This window comes from Leptonychotes weddellii, chromosome 5 (genome assembly GCF_054177405.1).
Source record: "Leptonychotes weddellii isolate Sample4059 chromosome 5, ASM5417740v2, whole genome shotgun sequence".
Lineage (NCBI taxonomy): Eukaryota > Metazoa > Chordata > Mammalia > Carnivora > Phocidae > Leptonychotes > Leptonychotes weddellii.
Genome location: NC_138373.1, coordinates 106,567,856 through 106,587,177, shown reverse-complemented (window position 1 = coordinate 106,587,177; position 19,322 = coordinate 106,567,856). Strand labels below are relative to the sequence as shown.

The window sequence follows — 19,322 nt, the reverse complement described above, 5'->3', positions numbered from 1 at the left end:
CCCTTTCGCTGGAGAAATGCATATAAACTTTTGCATAATACTTCAAAGGATTCACAAATACCACCTCTCCCTCCAGTCTCATCCGTTGTCTGCCCAGAGATCCATAGACACCCCTCCCCCCCCGCCAATATATGTTTCATTAAGAGGCCTAAAAAGTAAGCTAGGCTGGATTTGATGAGCTCTCTAGTGGCCTGGGAATAGGAGTTTAACTGCAATAAAGGGAATATTTTCCAAATTGGGCTATGTCATTATTCAAGAAAAGATTAAAGGGAATAAGGAGATACCAAGATGTAGGAGAGGGTGTGTTTCTGATTCAATAAAACATTGGATGCCCTTTCTTCCAAATTTCTTGTATCAGACAGAAAAATAGCAAAAAAAAAAGAAAAAAAAGAAAAAAAAAGAAAAAGAAAAAAGAAAAAAAAAAAGAAGCAACACTCCAATACACTTTTCTTTTCTTTTTTTTTTTTCCTTTTTTACTTACATTAAATACATCGGTAAATCAGCAGTCGCATTCTGTTACCACGATTGTTATGTTGGGAGAGGAAGAAAAGGGGAAAAAGGCAAATGCTTTCTTAGAAGAAGAAAAAAAAGGACACCCCTCCCCCCCAAAAAAAACTGATCAGAAAAAAAATGAAGAGCTGGGAAATAAAAAGTAAGACCCCCAAGCCCAAGAGAGCTCAAAGGAAAGCAGAGGAGCTGGTAGGAAATAGAAGGCAGGCAGCAGATAGGCCCAGAAGCTAAGGCCAATCCTGTTCCTGAGGGGGCTGGGGAGGGGAGAAGCCTGGAGAAATGGTTTCCCAGCCCCAAGGCAATGAAACACTTCACTCCTGTTCCATGGGGAAAGATGCACAGAGGGAAAAAACAAAAAAACAAAAAAACTTCATTTCTAAGGAATTTAAGAGAGCTATCCTAGTTCTTCCACTTATAAGGACGCACTGGGTGCTTTGGGAGGTTGGTAGGTGCTGGGAAAGGAAGGGGAAAATGTATGTGTGTTTCAGGGCCACGGGAACTAAGGCTGCCCCTGGAAAAGGAAGGAAAATGAGTCTTAAGTGGAAGAACCTAAGCTGGGTCCTTCAGAGTCTCAGCTCCAAGGATTTTTCAGCTGCTCTGGGACAGAAGGCAGTCTGTAAACCAAAGGGTAGAAAGGTTCCAATCCTAGGTCACTGTGACCTTTCCTATCTTACTTCCCCCAGTTTTCCCAAAACTCTGGGCTGGAACAAGAAGGAGTTTAGAGTTCTCTCTTGCCTTGATGGCTTCCCAAAGACATCCTAAAATACCTGATGAAGGATGTGAAGAGTGGCTAGAGATTTAGAAAGGACCCACGTCCCCTGGTGATGTGAGACAGCTGTGATGGACCTTTAGTGCCAGTTGTCCCCTATTCACAGGAACAGGTGTTATGGTGTGAGGGGGCCACAAGTAGGCCTCTGTGGTATTAGTCCCTAGTGGTACGTGGATTAAACCACTGGCTGAGGGTGGGTATGAGGATAAGGATGGAGGGACTAAACTGAAGATACTAACAAAGGAGAAAAGATATAGGGCCTGATGGGAGGTGGAGGACAGAACAGACTGTACAGTGGGAATAAAGATCATACCTATTTACAGCGAAGTAGAAAAGACATGGTAATGGGTGGATCATTGAACATGAACCTTAGGAAAGGACAGAAAACTCCTCCCTCTTGCCTGACCCCTCTTCACTCCCATACCATGGCCTAGGCTATCCTGAGACCACTCTCTAGTTGCTCAGTTAATTACCCAGGAAAGGCAAACCTATACTCGAGAGCTAGGTTGGCAAGAATATAGGTTAAGAATCAGAGTTGGAGGAAGCCAGCAGTGGAGACTGGGCTTGAGTAGCTGCCACTGGTCTTGTTCTCTACAGCCCCTCCCAAAACCTCATATATATACTACCTTGGGTTCCATTTAATTAAAAAGGTGAGAGGGCAGGTAAATCAATCAAAACCCCCCATAAAACAAGTATCCCAAGTGAACTACCACCAATTAAAGTGCAAACTGCAGGGGAATATAGTGGCTGGGGCTGAGGCCATCTAAAGGCCAGAGGGGGGGAAATGCATATGTATAAATCAGAGGATGGGTATCAGAAACTGGTCCCTCCTCTAATTAGATCACAGCAGAACCAAAGATGCAGGCAACCAGTGAAGATTCTTTGGAGGACTCTGGGGTCCAGAGTCTCCCCCACTATGGGGGAGGAGCTACCTAAGAGGCTGGGTGAGGGGGAAATTAGGCCTTGGAACAGTTCCAGAGCCATAGGTGACACTGCATCTCCACCTTCTCCACCTCTGCCCAGTTAGCTAACAACACAACTACCCAGTCCCCGAGAGCTTGCCTTCCCTTTCTCACCTCTACCTAGAAACACCCTCCACAAGGCCAACTCATGGAGACTGCAGTGTTTTCAAACATGAGAAACTCCAACCAAAAAAAAAAAAAAAAAAAAAAAAGGACCTGTTTCCTTACTCCCTCCTGCTCTGAGCCTTACTCTCCCCCAGGGCCCTTAATGTGACTGAACTGGAAACCTCCTTCCTCAGTTCCTGGGTTCACCACCTTCTCCACCCTGGGGAGAGGAGGAAAAGGGGATCAAGAACAGGGATTGACCAAAAGCAGAAGGAGAAGGGGCAGGAGACAAAAAATGTTTTCTGAAAAAATGAGGAGGAGGAAGAGGAGGAAAGATAAGTAGGTCACTGTCTTGCACCTATAATACAAAGTGAAGAAAGTTTGTTTTGGAAGGTTAAGTCCTGGGGGATCTGACCCCCAAGCCCCAGAGTAGGGGTAGGAGGCCAGTGGCAACAGCTGCCTGGTGTTGGTTGCTGAAGCGTTAAAAAGTGCCATGACGGAGCTGTCAGGAGGCAGCCCTTGGGAGCCAGGGCTCAGTGTGCTGTTACCGTTGGGGCTGTGTGCTGAGGGGTGGGGGTGGAGGTTATTTCTTAGCTCTCGTGCTAGCTCCATACTTGTTTGCTGCTAGCCACCCCCTCAGTTGCTACAGCACTGGCTCTTGTTCTGCTGGGACTGCTCATGGAGATCCACGCCTCGGCTTCGGCCTGCTGCACCCCCCAGATTCTGGGGTTCACTCTTTGGCAACTTCTTAGCTAGAGATAAAAAGAGAAGGGAAAAAAGTATGGTCGATTTTACTCATCCCTCCAAAGGACTATGGGTAGGGGAGAGATGGGGAAGGGAGAAATCTGAGAGATTAAAAGAATGTTTTGAAGAGGGGAAAAGGTTCACTTGTAAATTACATTGAAGATGAGGGGGCTAAAGCCGCAGCCAAAGGATTGAGGTCATAATGGAAAGTTAAGATATTTCCATACCTAAAGTTTTCACAAGGGGAGACATTCCCCTCTACCCTTATGACTTGGGTTAGTGATCTTGTCTAGAGGCAAGGGAAAAAGACAGGAAGATCCCAGGCTGCTCTGACCTTACCTATTGCCAGGAAGAGATCGTTCACGTTCATAGCTGTCTTGGCTGAAGTCTCCATAAACAATAAGCTGTTGTCATCTGCATAGGCCTGGGCCTCCTGCAAGGGGTGGGTGTACCAGTACTCAGAATGTAGGGTAGGAACAAGTATTGCCTTTCCACTCCCATGTAGCACCAGAGCTAGGCAATATCCTAGGTTCCCTCCCTTTAATTGCCCCTCTGAGCCAGCTGGCCCTGGACCCATATTTTGGTGACAACTCCCTCAAGGATAACTCATGGTCTAGACAGCTTAATCCAACAAGCAGGTGTCAGGAATCTTTAATTATGAGGAAGAAGGTGAGTTGGTTGGGGGCTTTTAGGTTGTGACACTTGAATAGTCCCTTACCTCAAAATCAACTGCTCCCTCTTTCCCGTTTTCACATCAGTACCCCCATAGTTGGTATTTCCCTACCCCTCTGCTCTGGAATTTTCTTCTGTCTCCTCTAAAATCTCCTGGCTGTCATTAGGGTCACAGTGTTGCTGTATTTAACTTGGTGTGGAACTGAGGAATGAGATGATAAATGTCCTCAGATGAGGTTTTCAGAGAGGGCAGGTTTATGGAAAAAAAGGTCCCAAGCACAGAGGGAGTGTGTTACAGAGGGATTCTCTGGGCCATCTTACTTCATACTCCACCATGCGCTTATTGGCCAGGTCAGCTTTGTTCCCCGCCAGGGCAATAACGATGCTAGGACTGGCCTGTCGCTGTAGTTCCTTTACCCATGTCTTTGCTCGGGCGAAGGTTTCCTAGGAAAACATAAGAGAAGAATTGGCCAGAATGACTGCCAATCCAGGTCCATCATCTTCAAAACCCAGTCTCAAAACTCACCTCTCCCAGGCAGGCTTCCCTCACTGAAACCACTTGTGTCTTTGTAATTCATTACCTCAGTCTTACCAGCACGTGGAAGTGTAAATTATATTCTTATTTTGCTATTTCAAGAATCAGCTTTCTCTTCCCCACCTATTTTAATTCCTCTAAATAAAAGCAAGAGAATCTTCTCAGCCCACTTACCTGATTAGTAATGTCATAAACCACAATGGCAGCTTGGGCACCTCTGTAGTACATGGGGGCCAAGCTATGGTATCGTTCCTGCCCAGCTGTGTCCCAGATCTCAAACTTGACTGTTGTGTCATCTAGACAAACAGACTGGGTGAGGAAGGCCGCTACGGATGAGAGAATGGAGGGTAAGAAGTTGTAAGTGGGAGGGTCAATGGGAAAATCCCAGCCCCCTTCACAATATTTCCATTTTCTGTCTAAGACCAGTCACCACCCAGGTCATTGAGCTAAGGAAAAGGTTTTCCATTCCCCTCCTTATGTATAGGTCCTAGAAGCAGGATTAAGACTGCCCTTGGCTAAGTCCTTCCTGCCAGAAGTTTCTCTACCTAAGGAATGGGGGCACATAAACTATGAGGGTTAGGGAGAAGAACTGACACTTATACCAGTTATCTCTCTTCTAACCAAAATAGAGGAGTAAGAGATGATGACAGAAAATAAGCTTCAGATAGAGGTCACATCAATAATTAATTAGAAGACTTTAAAGCCTGATGGCAAATCCCACCATTATCAATATTAGTTGGCTGTTACTTTTTTATATAATCTTGGCTGGTCCAAGAACACATTTCCAAGGTGACTAGTAAAAGCAGGGAAGGAGTAACATGGGAGTTCTCATAAAAGATCTTTTACTGAACTAGGGCCCTATTTTGGGAGTAGCAGAAGGTAGAAGGTAGCAAAGGTGGGAAAGGCAGATGCCTTTTATCTTTTGTATTTAGTTCTAGCCTCTCTTTTACCAGGTATGTGCATCAGAATCATCTAAGGAGCTTTTCCCAACATACATGTCTATACCTCCACCAATCTCACTCTATTTCCAATACTATTCAGTAGATCTAGGATAGGGCCCAAGCATGACAGGATGAAAATGTTTCCCAAGTGATTCTGAAATACATTTTTGATTATGAATCACTGCTCTAAACCAACCCTGCTCAAGATGACACTCAACTGAACTTCAAATGGATTAAGAAAAAAGTGGGATGAAGACAAACGGAGATTTAAAAAATTAGTGATTTTCTTGGTGTGCAATGGTCAACCTTTCTAATTTTCTTCTAGGAAGCAAGGAGACAAACATATACCTACTTTTTGTCATTATGGCAGTTTTTTTCCTGTTTTATAAAGGATTTCCATTCCAAGGAGCTAAAAAGGCCAGCTCCACAGACAGGTACCTAGATCTCCCTTCAAAAGCCTCACTAAACATTGAGCCTCTTCTTTCCCTGAGGTACTCACCTCCAATAGTGCTCTCCTGGTACTCATGGAACTGCCCTTTGACAAAACGTAATACCAGGCTAGACTTCCCCACTGCAGATTCACCCAGCAGGACCAATTTGAACTGGCATATTTTGCTGGCCTGGGGCTGCCCATTGGGCCTGGCTGTGCTTCTGCTAGTCATGGCTAGATTATCAGAATGGGAAAGGGTGGAGGGAGGGGGATGCCACAAAGCGGCAAAGGGGGGAAGGGGGAAGGGGAGGGGACTTCAGACTTCAACAGTCCTGCAAGAAAAAAAAAGTGGGTAAAATTAAACACAGGGACATTGCAGCTGCAATCCATTTTAGAGAAAAGATAAATCTCTTCATTTCTTTGCTCCTATGAGGACTGAATTAAAATCATCCACCATTAAAAGGTTATCCCACTGACAGGGTCCCAGGCAGCTGACACTCAGTGGTAAGAATGGGGAACAGTAAGAATTGCATCTGGGGGCACCTGGGCGGCTCAGTTGGTTAAGCATCTGCCTTTGGCTCAGGTCACAATCCCAGGGTGCTGGGATCAGGCCCTCTCTCTCTCTCTCTCAAATAAATATTAAAAAAAAAGAATTGCATCTGAAGTGGAGTTTGCCCTACTACATAATCCTCAACTGCCAAGGGAGCTGAAATGGAGAGACTGAAAACTGTGTGAAATAAGTTTATTTCCCATTAATTCCCCACCAGGTCTTCAATTTTTTTTTTTTAAGATTTATTTATTTGAGAGAGAAAGAACGTGAGTGGGAAGGGCAGAGGGACTCCCCACTGAGCCTGGAGCAGGACACAGGGTTCGATCCCACAACCCATGAGATCATGACCTGAGCTGAAACCAAGAGCCAGATGCTCAACCCAGGCCCCCCACCCCAGGTCTTCAAAAAACAGCAAACCGATCAACTTTTGAGACATTTTCCCCCCCTTTTTAGAGGGGGAGAGAGGGAGAGGGGCAGAGGGAGGGGGAGAGAGAATCTTAAGCAGCCTAGGACGGAGCCTGACAGAGGGCTCCATTTCCCAACCCTGAGATCATGACCTGAGTTGAAATCAAGAGTCAGATACTTAACCGACTGAGCCATCCAGGCACCCCCAAACCAATCAACTTTTAGTTGGCCTGAAGAACACCCGAATGCACCCACAGGTGCCCTAGATCCCCAGTACCCTGGTATCCCGGTGCTGTCTTTCCCCCTGACCCCCATCTTTTTTCTAGCTTTCAAAATGAAAGATTTACTCTAGGGGTATGAGAGGAGTCACCCCTCCCTAAGAGCGGGGGTAGCTTCTGGTTCCGTATCCTTCATACATAACCAGTAGTCTTCTTGACATTTCTGAAACCCTAACCAGGGTTTATTTGCCAAAAAATCTGTTCTTTCTCATTTCTGGTCAAAGGTGAGTAGAAAAATAGACCACAGACAACCAACAGACCACATTCAGCACCCACTCTTTCACTTTGCTCCTGCCACCTCTCCAAGTCTGAGAATCTATCAAATTGAAGAATCAGTAGGCCTGACCTACTCTCAACTTGCAGCTGTCTTCCAGGTGCCTAGGGATTAGATAACTCTCCACACTAAATGTGCCTAACAGCTGTAGCCCTCCATATTAGAGGCAAAGAAAGAGGGTGTACCTTCTAAACACATGCAGGAGTCTCAAGAGGATGATGTAGGCGTTTTTCTTTTTTAAAGATTTTATTTATTTTAGAGAGATAGCGGGGCGGGGGGGACAGAGGGAAAGGGGGAGAGAGAATCCTAAGCAGACTCTGTGCCGAGTGCAGAGGTGGACATGGGGCTTGATCCCAGGACGCTGAAATCATGACCTGAGCCGAAATCAAGACTCACACGCTTAACCGACTGAGTCACCCAGGCGCCCCATAGGGGTAAATTTTCAAGCAATAAACATTTGATGAAAATAAACTGAACTACCTATCTTTACCTTTCAAGAGGCTTGGAAAGCTAGTGGTGGAGGAAGAGACAGAGGTTGAGACTCTTGAGAGTCTAATCATCCAAAACTGAATGTATTTCATCATTCTGACTCTGAGGGGAAAGGGACTATGAGATTGAAAGGAATTAGCATGATCAGAGCATGCAAAACCTCTGTCCAAAACCTAAGCATTACTTGGGTTGTACTTTGTTCAAATTAATCTTTTCTTTCTTCAAGGTTGATTCTAGTAACAATCTGTAATTCTAGTAAAGCTAGAAAAGACAGTAAAGACAGACAAGCAGAAAAATCATACAGGAGGCAGTGCAGAGGAACAAAGACTGTCCAATTCACTGGGTTTATTTTTACAGTTCTGCTTACTAGCTGTGAAGCTTTGGGCAAGTTACTAAATCTGTTTGTGCATTCATTTCATCTATAAAATGGGATAATAGCCTTATGAGCACTTACTTCATAAAACTGATGTGAGAATTAAATAATAGAATTAATTTTTTTTTAAAGACTTTATTTGACACAGAGAGACACAGCGAGAGAGGGAACACAAGCAAGGGGAGTGGGAGAGGGAGAAGGAGAAGCAGGCTTCCCGCCGAGCAGTGAGCCTGATGTGAGGCTTGATCCCAGGACCCTGGGATCATGACCTGAGCCGAAGGCAGACGCTTAACCTAGGCGCCCCGGTAACAGAAATAATTTAAATGTAAGTATCTGACAAGTACTCAATGAATATTAAGCTACTAATCATTACCAATGACATCAAGAAAATTTCAGAGCCTTGCCTTCCAGCTTTATAAAATGGAAAAACTGCCTACCTCATAGAGTAGCAATGAAGATTAAGGAAAAGATGTGTTTAGCATAGTGTTAAAAAATAAGTATTGTTATTTAGTGGCCCTGATTCACAGAAAAGATGAACTTAATATATTAAAGTATATCTCAATATTAATTTTAACTAATATATTCCTAAAGGCAGGCTTGATAAGAAGTAGAGAAAAAAAAAACAGAAAAAACAAAAGTGTAAAGAGGAAGTTAACGGGAATGAGATAGAAGTGAGAACTCAGAAAAGTCCCAAAGTAGACTGGATTAAGATAGAGGAATGTAAGAAATTACTCTGATTCTACTGGGTATTTTATATTCCTCAGGCCAGTGAGTCCTAAGAATCCAGATATACATAGGCTATTTTGTGATGAAGTTTTCAGTGATTTATGATGAAATGATAAGAAATAGAGACAATATAGCAAGTTTTGCATAAAGCTAAATTTATTCAAGAAAAAAAATTTTTTAAAGTAGGCTCCACACCCAGCATGGAGCCCAACACGGGGCTTGAACCCACGACCCCAAGATCAACACCTGAGCTGAGATCAAGAGTTGGACACTCAACTGAGCCACCCAGGTGCCCCTAAATTTATCCAATTTAAAAGAATATTCTTTATAACAAGATTTCTAACTTACTTTTTTTTTTTTTTAAGATTTTATTTATTTGTTTGTCAGACAGACAGACAGTACAAGCAGGGGGAGCATCAGGCAGAGAGAGCAGTGTCCCTAACTTCTTACTTAGTATTAATTTCCTCTCAAAAGTAAATATATATATTATACAAAAAAACCTCTGAGACCTATTTTTAAAAAGTTGTAGAGGGGCACCTGGGTGGCTCAGCTGGTTAAGTGCCTGACTCTTGATTTTGGCTGGGTTCGTGATCTTGGGGTGGTGGGATTGAGCTCTGCATTGGGCTCCCAACTCAGTGTGTAGCCTGCTTGAGATTCTCACCCTCTCAAATAAATAAATAAATCTTAAAAAAAAAAAAAAAAGTTGTAGAACAAAACACATGGTTAGATCCTATTTCTGTAAAACAAAATTCTGTATAGAAAACAGTATGGGAGGGGCACTTGGGTGGCTCAGTCGTTAAGCGTCTGCCTTTGGCTCAGGTCATGATCCCAGGGTCCTGGGATCGAGCCCTGCATCGGGCTCCCTGCTCAGGGGAGAGCCTGCTTCTCCCTCTGCCTCTCCCTCTCTATCTGCTTGTGTTCCCTCTCTCACTGTGTCTCTCTCTGTCAAATAAATAAATAAAACCTTTAAAAAAAGAAAGAAAGAAAAAAAGAAAGAAAGAAAGAAAACAGTATGGGAGGATACATACTCAACCTCTGAGGAGAGTGGGATTGAGGAGGGTGGTATGTGAAGGACTCAGATTTTTTTCATTCTACACAATTTTTTTAAAATAGGAAATATAAATTTTTAATATTTTTAGGACATACATTTAAAAGCTTTCTAGGGGCACCTGGGTGGCTCAGTCAGTTGAACGTCTGCCTTCACCTCAGTTCATGATCCCAGAGTCCTGGGATCGAGCCCCTCATCGGGCTCCCTGCTCAGCGGGGAGCCTCCTTCTCCCTCTCCCTCTGCAGCTCCCCCTGCTTGTGCTCTGTCAAATAAGTAAATAAAATCTTAAAAATAAAAGCTTTCTAAATAATTTTTTTTTTTTTAAAGATTTTGTTTATTTATTTGAGAGAGAGAATGAGATAGAGCATGAGAGGAGGGAGGGTCAGAGGGAGAAGCAGACTCCCTGCTGAGCAGGGAGCCCGATGTGGGACTCGATCCCGGGACTCCAGGATCATGACCTGAGCCGAAGGCAGTGGCTTAACCAACTGAGCCACCCAGGCGCCCCGCTTTCTAAATAATTTTTAATGCTTTAAAAAATAATGGTGATAGGCAGTAGTAAGCTTTCTAAATACCCATATATGGGAAAGCAAAACTCTCAAATTTAAATTAGCTGGTCCAGGGGTACCTGGGTAGCTCAGCTGGTTAAGCGTCTGCCTTTGGCTCAGGTTGTGGTCCCAGGGTCCTGGGATTGAGCCCCGTGTCAGGCTCCCTGCTCTGCAGGGGAGTCTGCTTCTCCCTCTGCCCCTCCCCCCGCTCCTATTTTCTCTCTCTCAAATAAAATAAAAAATCTTAAAAAAAAAATATATTAGGGACGCTTGGGTGGCTCAGTCGGTTAAGCATCTGCCTTCAGCTCAGGTCATGATCCGGGGGTCCTGGGATTGAGCCCCACATCAGGCTCCCTGCTTAGCAGCTTGCTTCTCCCTCTCCCCACTGCTCCTGTTCTCTCTCACTATCTCTCAAATAAATGAATAAAATCTTTATTTTTTTTTAAAGATTTTATTTATTTTTGCGAGAGAGACAGAGAGAACGTGAGCATGAGTGGGGAGGGGTAGAGGAAGAAGCAGACTCCCCACTGAGCAGGGAGCCCAACACAGGCTGGATCCCACAATCCCGAGATCATTACCTGAGCTGAAATCAAGAGTGGGAGGCTTAATCAACTAAGCCACCCAGGTGCCCCTTAATTAGGTTCTTAACCACTAGTCACAGTTCTTTAGCTCTTTTCATTTTCAAACTGTGGGACCAGATCCCAGGACCCTGAAATCACGACCTGAGCCGAAGGCAGACACTCAACCGACTGAGCCACCCAGGTGCCCTAAATGAAATCTTTAAAAAATAAATAAATAAGTTGGTCCACAAAATCCTAAATTCTGGGAACCAGTACTGCAAGAATCAGTTAATTAGGTTCTTTTTTTTTTTTTTAGATTATTTATTTGAGAGAGAGAGCACTTGTGAGCAGGGGGGAGAGGGAGGGGGAGAGGCGGGGGGAGAGAGAGAATCTCAAGCAGACTCCCCGCTGAGCATGGAGCCCAAAACAGGCAGGATCCCATGACCCCAAGATCATGACCTGAGCTGAAACTGAGTCGGAGGCTTAACCAACTGAGCTACCCAGGTGCCCCTTAATTAGGTTCTTAACCATTAGTCACAGTTCTTTAGCTCTTTTCATTCTCAAACTGTGAGCTGTAAACCAACAGTGACCTTGAAATCATTTGGTGGATCATGATCAGAATATTTGGGGAAAGAAAAAAGAAATAGAATAAAAAATAACAAGTGTATTGCAAATAATAAGAATCATTTTGTGAAAATGTTTCACTTTATGTGCACACACTGAATTATGATATGAAATGTTTTATTATGAGTCATGATAAAAAAAAAAAGTTTAAAAAACACTGCTTTGGAGAGGCCTGACAATGAAAGATGGGTTAATAAGAATGGGAGAAAGTCAAGTTTCTGGGCAGCCTATAGGCTATGGTTACTATTATAGCACTTCTAGATGAAATGAAGCTGAGGGCTGAATATAGCTCTTCAGGGGTCAGAGGATTCTCCAACCCTGCTACTAAAGTTATGATGCAATTATGAAAATGGGAAGCTAAACTAGACTGGGGCAGTCCCCTGTGGTGTCGGTAAGGGCTTTAGAATCAAGCAAGGTTGAGTTTTATTCCGTTTTGCCAGTTGTAACCCACTGTGATCTTAGGCTACTTAACTCCCTTTGCCTTTCTGAGCCCTAGCTTCCTTATCTGTAAGGATCTTTGGGGAGGGAGGAGAGTAGGAAAAAGTAGTAAAGAACAGAATTTGAATTCAATTCCAAACTTCTGGGTACATTTAAGAAATTTCTTTCTCAGGGCACCTGGGTGGCTCAGTTGGTTAAGCGACTGCCTTCGGCTCAGGTCATGATCCTGGAGTCCCGGGATCGAGTCCCGTATCGGGCTCCCTGCGCAGCAGGGAGTCTGCTTCTCCCTCTGACCCTCCCCCCTCTCATGCTCTCTATCTCATTCTCTCTCAAATAAATAAATAAAATCTTTATTAAAAAAAAAAGAAATTTCTTTCTCTTGGGGCACCTGGGTGGCTCAGTCGTTAAGCATCTGCCTTTGGCTCAGGTCATGATCCCAGGGTCCTGGGATCGAGCCCTGCATTGGGCTTCCTGCTCAGCAGGAAGCCTGCTTCTCCCTCTCCCACTCCCCCTGCTTGTGTTCCCTCTCTCACTGTGTCTCTCTGTCAAAAAATAAAATCTTAAAAAAAAAAAATTTCTTTCTCTTAGAGTTTCTCAGAATCTGTGAGGAATTATTTTTTAAAACATATTTATGTGGCACTACATATACATTGTTTCATAACAAAAGATAGGCCATCATAACGCTACACACTTTAGAAAACAGATGACACCATAGGAAAAAAAAACTACAGATGATAAGCTGATCAAGTTTCCTTTAGGTGACATATATATGCTATACTCTTAAGACACAACAGGAAAAGTTACTAGATTCTTTGACTTATTCACTCACATTTTCTTTTTTCTTTTTTTTTTTTTAAAGTAAGCTCTACGTCCAAGGTGGGGCTTGAGCTCACAACCCCGAGATCAAGACTCACATGCTCTACCCACTGAACCAGCCAGGCACCCCAATTATCTGCTCACATTTTCATCTATTTCAAAGCATGTGATCCAAGGGGCAGAACACTAAGCCTCAATGTTACTACTTTACAGTAAGAAAACATGGGAGTTAGAATGGACTGAATTCTCATAGGCAGACACATGGCTCTAGACCTGGGAAAACAGTAGGGGGTAGGGGAAATGTGGAGATAGGAAACAGTCACAAACACATTCACGTTGCAAAACCTGTCACACACCCCCGCCCCCGACAATAAATTAAGCCAGAGCCCAGACACAATCAGCAAACTTTCTTACTACTAAGCAACCTTGGATCATCACAGATTAGGAACTACTGGGTTAGAAAAAACTACCTCCTGGGGTGCTTGGGTGGCTCAGTCATTAAGCGTCTGCCTTGGCTCAGGTCATGATCCCAGGGTCCAGGGATCAAGCCCCTCATCGGGCTCCCTGATCAGCAGGAAGCCTGCTTCTCCCTCTCCCACTCCCCCTGCTTGTGTTCCTGCTCTCGCGATCTCTCTCTCTCTCAAATAAATAAATAAAATCTTAAAAAAAAGAAAAAAGAAAAAACTACCTCCTACCCCAATGTATCACCTCAATAATATGTCTTACCTTCCCTGTTCACAGTAATTGATGGGCTGCCCATCACTGTGCCTTGATCTTTAATCTCAACATGCATATAAGGGTATCATGTTTTTTATGCAATAGCTAGGCTCTCAAAAGATCAGGGGTACAGAAGTGAAATATACATAAGATTCAAATGATTTGGGGCACCTGGGTGGCTCAGTTGGTTAAGCGTCTGCCTTCGGCTCAGGTCATGATCCCAGGGTCCTGGGATTGAGTCCTGCATCAGGCTCCCTGCCTGTTTCTCCCTCTCCCTCTGCCTTCCGCTCCCCCTACTTGTGCTCACTCTCTGTCAAATAAAAAATAAATCTTAAAAAAAAAAAATTCAAATGATTTCTAGTGGTGATTTTTTTTTTTTTTGCTAAGAGTTGACAATAAGCCAACGATCCATTCAAAGACAAAAAATAAATCACAGCCACCCAGCCAAGTGGTGTGATTACCTTCAACCCTGAGGCAAAAAAAAAAGGAGGGCAAGGAAGTTATTCTTCCCTTCAACCCTTTCAGTTTGGAAGAGAAAAAAAAATCAGATTTGACTTCCCTTCGATGTGCAGCTCCACAAAAAAGGTTTATCAAATGACCATTAACTAGGGAGGACTTAGGGTTGATCACAGCATCAGCCCACTGAGGAGGGGAAAGGTGGAGGATGAAGGGGCAAGTTCTTGAGTGTGGGCAGCACCCCTAGCAGCTCAGGAAAGTATAAATAGGAAAGGTTTCTTAGCTTGCTGATCCCAGCTAGAGCAAGACTATTCTTCAGGCCCCCCTCTACATGGTATCTTTGAGTCTCTATGTCAACCACATTATGAAGCCTTTAGAAGTCTATTACCTATTAAGAGAGACTAACTTCCAGATATATAGCCGCTGGAGTCTAGCCCACACCCAAATGTCAGCCCCATAAGGTCAGTTTCCCAGTTAAGAGGCGGTCTAGAGGTCTAGTCCAGTCTGTATTTTATAGGTAAGGAAACTGAGGCATATAATATTAATCAACTTGCCAGTATTACCATATAGACAGCTATTACAAATAATGTTAATCAACTTGCCAGGTGTTCTCATACAGACAGCTAAATCTCCTTTTAGCAAGTACTCCTAATTTACCACTATACCTCTTAAGGAAGCAGGAGATGCTAACTCTGAATTGAACTCTGTAGAGGACACCAGGACAGAAAGAAGAGTTCAGACTGATTAGTTTCTGCCTCTATTCAGTTTCGATAAGTACTTCCTTGGGACTAAAAACAAGGTAGCTAGACCCAGGCCTTCCCTGAGAACTGGATTCCAGTTCCACAGTCTTTTAACAGAACTCGCTCATTACTATGCCTCTCTAGAAGGTCTTCATCAACCCTGCCAGGATGGTTGAAATGGAAATAATTTAATGGAAGATGACAGGGAAAGAGTGGTAACTTTTACAAGCGTCTGTGGACCTTGGGACTAATCTAAGAGATTTACTGATTAGGGAAGATAGGGCAAAAGCCAGTAAATACCTTCAACTCTCAACCCAAAATTACTAAAATCTTGAACCGAGAGTTCTACTACTTGGCTCAGCTCTTCCATTGTGTTTATCCAAGATTAACTAATGAGTCATGGTCTTAAATGAGAGTCCTTCCACTTCTCCCCACTCTCTCCCTTATATTTCCCCAAAAGGTAAAAAGCATGCTTATCTCTTATCAGCATGGTAGTACAAGTTCTTTATTATTGAGCTAGAAAAGACAGGAATGCCCTTCCTCACTTTGTCCGCCTAGTAAACTCCTAATTTATCTTTTAAGGCCAAGCTTAAATGTCACCTTCTCTGTAAAATTGCATAATTACCCTCTCACCCTAGCAGAATTCATCACTGCTTCCTCTGGGGTCCTGCAGTATTAAGATGATATTTCTACCACAGCACTTACTACATTATATAAGTTAATGGTGTGTGTCTGTTCTGCCGAACTATGAACTTCTCAAGAAGTGTGACTATTTTTTTTGTCATTTTGACTCTCCAGAGCACAGCACAATGCTTGGTCCCTTGTAGGTGTTCATTAAATGCTCCCTAAATTAATTAATGCTAAAGAAGACCTGCTTCCCTCCTTCATCTATTCCTCCCCTTCTGTGTCATCTGGATAGCTTCTCACTCAGTTCCATTTGGGAATGTTTTTAATAGTCTTCAGAAAACCAATTCTCTCCCTGGCCTCTTTGTGATCTCCCTTGGATGGAGGGCCCCCTTGGGACCCAGCCCACAAAGTACTGTTGCAACTCACATGGGCTAACTGCTTTTCCTGTCACCCGTTACTATGCTCAGATGGCCTAATCATACCCAATATGTGGCCCTCCCACCCTAACACTGAAGCAACTGTGGCTTAAAGTTCCCTGAGTTTTCAGTTAATGTTAATTGTTCAAAAACTATGGGACATTATCTCTATTAATTCCTGAACTTGAGAAACACAAGTTAAAAAAAACCCAAACCATCAGAGCTAGTGAACATTCTGAAAAGGTACCCATTGCCCCTAAACCACAGCCACAATCTGGCCCAGAAATCTGCATACACTTTGCTCACCTGGTTGGCTCCTTACTCAGCTCAGTTACTGTTCAATGACTAAATCTTTCCTACAACACTCTTGGGAAGTGGGAGTGTATTGTGTAGGGTTTTAAGGTATCCTTCCTCCTAGAGGGCTGTTGCATTTCCTTATTTTAAGTTCATTGTCTAACACTTTGGTTACTTTCCAATCTGAAATGCTTTAGGATTAGGGAGCAGCTTATACACTTGCTTCTCCTACCCTATGCCTCCTCAGAAGTCAAATTCGTATCAATGCATAAAAACAAGGAAACTATAGAAAAGCAATCCTTGCTCCTGGGAAAACTAAGAGTTACAAGGTATAACTTCTAATCAAGTATGACTTGAAGAATAAGGGGAAAGACCTCTTCTCCAAATAGTTTTTAACTCTCGATCTGTGTCAGATTGTTTCTTGAAGGTAGACTTTGATTAAGAGGAAGGTCGAGGGACACCTAGGTGGCTCAGTGGGTTAAGCATCTGACTCTTGATCTCAGCTCAAGTCTTGATTTCAGGGTCGTGAGTTCAACCCTGCTGGGCGTGGAGCCTACTTAAAAAAGATTAAAAAAAAAATAGGAAGGTGGAAAAGCAAAAAAAAAGTATAGAAGAAAGGGACAGGTATACCAGCAGGATGTAGAAAATGGCAAAGCCTATAGAGACAATTAACACACACACACACACACACAATTTTCTCTAGGACTGGCTTTGCAGAAGGAAAATAAAAACTCCTCGGGGTACATAATCAAAGTTTCTGGGGGCACTGTACAAAGGCTGGGCACACTAGAGCCTTCTAAAGCCAGTAAGGACAAATTCAATTAATAAGGTGGTAGAATGAAATGTCCCAACTATACTGAAGTTTTAGAGGAAACAATTTCAAATCCAGAGAAACTTGAGAGTTTTCTTATATCACTACAGAAAGACAGATACAGAGGCCCTTTAGGAGAACCATCATCATCTTTTAGGTTAATGAAAGGACAGTTATATAATCTGAACATGCACAGACCATGAACCAGAAGATAGAGGTCTCAAATTCCTCACTTCAGCAAAGATCCAATAATTCTCCCAAACAAATGATTCACCTAATGTTCCTTTCCTGCCCATAAAAGAGAAAAAAGTACTGGCCATCTATTTGGGCATTTCCTAGGATACCCAGTGCACAACTGGGGGCAGGAGGCACTCTGTGTGTTTTAAGGATAACCTAGAGTACACCTCTCTGCTTGTCTGATTTTGATAGAAGGAAGACAAAATGAGAGTAAAAGGAGCACAATAAATAACAGAGTATCATTCCAGAAGGGAAAACTGGAAAGAATGAGAGACCAGAGTTTGGTGAGAACGTGAAAACAGAATTGCCTTTGGTGGCACATCTCCAAAGCAAAGTGAGATTAGTCTGATCTGCTGTCTCTAGTCTCTGACCTTTCTGGACAAATGAGAGAGGAATATGTGGGAAGATTTACACTTTGTACACTTCTGTACATCCTGAATATTTAAAAATATGTACGTATTACTTTTGTAATTCAGAGGAAATGTAGTTATAAAATACATTTGTATAAAAAGGTAAAAGGAGGAAGTATAATAAGGGAAAATCCAATAAACTCCAATCTATGGGGGACTAAAGAAGTCAGCAGACCATTAAAAATATATGGGGGAGGGTAGACTCCTGTGCCTTAGTAATCCATCTTCTTTTTCTCTACTCACCCCCTTCCTCAAATGCCTCACTGTTGAGGCATTTGACCCAACTTTCTAATAGCACAGAAACCTGGGCTCCTGAAGTAGACAAAGAACAGGGGTGATGCCAACCTTCTGGAATGGAATTTCTCACTCTTCCTCAAATTCGTTCCTCAGTGATACAACCTCTTATTTCCAGGCTTCGTTCCACCTAACCATTACCTGCCTGGGAAATACCCAAGTGTAAGTCCCACAAAAGTTTCACCAACTATGGTCAGAAGATCTCATGGTAGCTGGGGATCTCTAAGCCCCTTTCAAGTGCGGATAATAAAATCACTGATCCCCTGCTTCTAGGTCAGAGATACAGTATCCACCATACACCAGATTATTAAGCGAGAAAGAAACAAAAACCCCCCAAATCCAACTTCTTAGCTCTTTCACAGGACTGCACCCTAACCCAGCTGAGACTGGTAACAAGAAACAGATACTGCATCCTAAACCAGTTCAGGCCAAGGGAAAGTGTAGGGGCTGAGTTTGGAACGGCCAACAGCCACAGAAATTTTTTTTTTTTTTTTAAACTTTTGTCTTCATTAGCTACCCCGGGAGTACCCAAAAACTTCAGGTAACCACATCTCGATACGAAGAGGAACAAAAGAGTGGGTCTTCCAAGACCCAGATCCTCCGGCCCACCCTTGAGCATTCCCAGAAGCTCCCGTAACTGATACCAAGCCCTGGGGCCACTTTGCCAACTAGTCTTCTAGATTAGTAAAGCTTTCGTCTTTTGCCTCCGTTCTCCCTCAATGAACCCAAATCCCTCTCGGCTCAACTCAGGGGCACCCTAGTTATTTTTATAATAGTCACTTTCCCTGAAGAGAATGGCCCTTACCCAACTAGGAAGCCTTCTCAGGCCCTTCCAATTAGTCATTTCGAGACCCCCCAGTCCCGGTTACCCTCGCATACCGGGCGTCAGGTTTGACCCTTCCTCACCTCCCGGCAAATGGGCTTACCTCACCCATGGCCCCGGCCCTTTCCCCCAGCTCCTCCCTCTTCAGCGCTGCTCAATGAGGCCTGCCCCTGCCCTCACACAGCTCGGGGCCTCCCGCGCCGGCCCCTGGCCCGCCAACAGAACCCGGCCGCCTCCCGGCCTCACCAACTTCGGGCTCCCAGCCCGCCCGACCCCCTCCTCAGCGCCCCCATTAAGCCTGCGGGGGCCCGGCCCCCTGCTCCCCTCTCCAGTGGGCCACTCTGACCCCTCGCTGAGGCCCAGACCCGCCTCTGCTCTCAGGCCAGACTGTTCTCCTCTCCCGGGCGCCTCCGCCCCTGCCCTCGTAGGCTCCATCAGCCCGGTACCTGGGGCTCCGTCTCCCCCGTCGGGCCCAAGCCTGTGTCGAACAGACAAACAGCTGCAGCTCAACCAAACCCTCCTGCCCCTCCTCCTCCTCTCGTCCTGGGGCGGGGGCCCCAGCCAATAGCACGATTACCCGCCTACATCAAGGGTGGGCGGTGTGTGCACTAATCCGCCAATCCTCTGGAGCAAGGCGGGCCTCTTCCGGCGCTATCACCAACGAGTACGAGCGAGGGACTGGACAGGCGGGGCCCCAGACCAA

The 19,322-nt window shown here is 44.2% G+C and overlaps 1 protein-coding gene across 1 annotated transcript; it reads right to left on the bottom strand.

Moving 5' to 3' along the window:
- Positions 1-440: 440 nt before the first annotated feature.
- RAB5B (RAB5B, member RAS oncogene family) lies at positions 441-19,188 on the bottom strand. The gene is made up of 6 exons (XM_006728763.3): positions 19,066-19,188; positions 5,738-6,000; positions 4,472-4,623; positions 4,084-4,206; positions 3,430-3,523; positions 441-3,098 (listed from the first exon to the last, which is right to left on the bottom strand). Exons 2-6 carry the CDS (start codon positions 5,898-5,900, stop codon positions 2,983-2,985), a joined length of 648 nt encoding a protein of 215 aa, XP_006728826.1. The 5' UTR covers positions 5,901-6,000; positions 19,066-19,188; the 3' UTR covers positions 441-2,982.
- Positions 19,189-19,322: the final 134 nt, after the last annotated feature.

Bases quoted from the DNA above. Each gene is read 5' to 3' on its own strand.
- RAB5B (XM_006728763.3), bottom strand. From the start codon at position 5,900: ATGACTAGCAGAAGCACAGCCAGGCCCAATGGGCAGCCCCAGGCCAGC. The intron at 4,624-5,737 runs GTGAGTACCTCA...TCTCATCCGTAG, and splicing joins CCAGGAGAGCACTATTGGAG to CGGCCTTCCTCACCCAGTCT. The intron at 3,524-4,083 runs GTAAGATGGCCC...CACCCCTTGCAG, and splicing joins AGCGCATGGTGGAGTATGAA to GAGGCCCAGGCCTATGCAGA.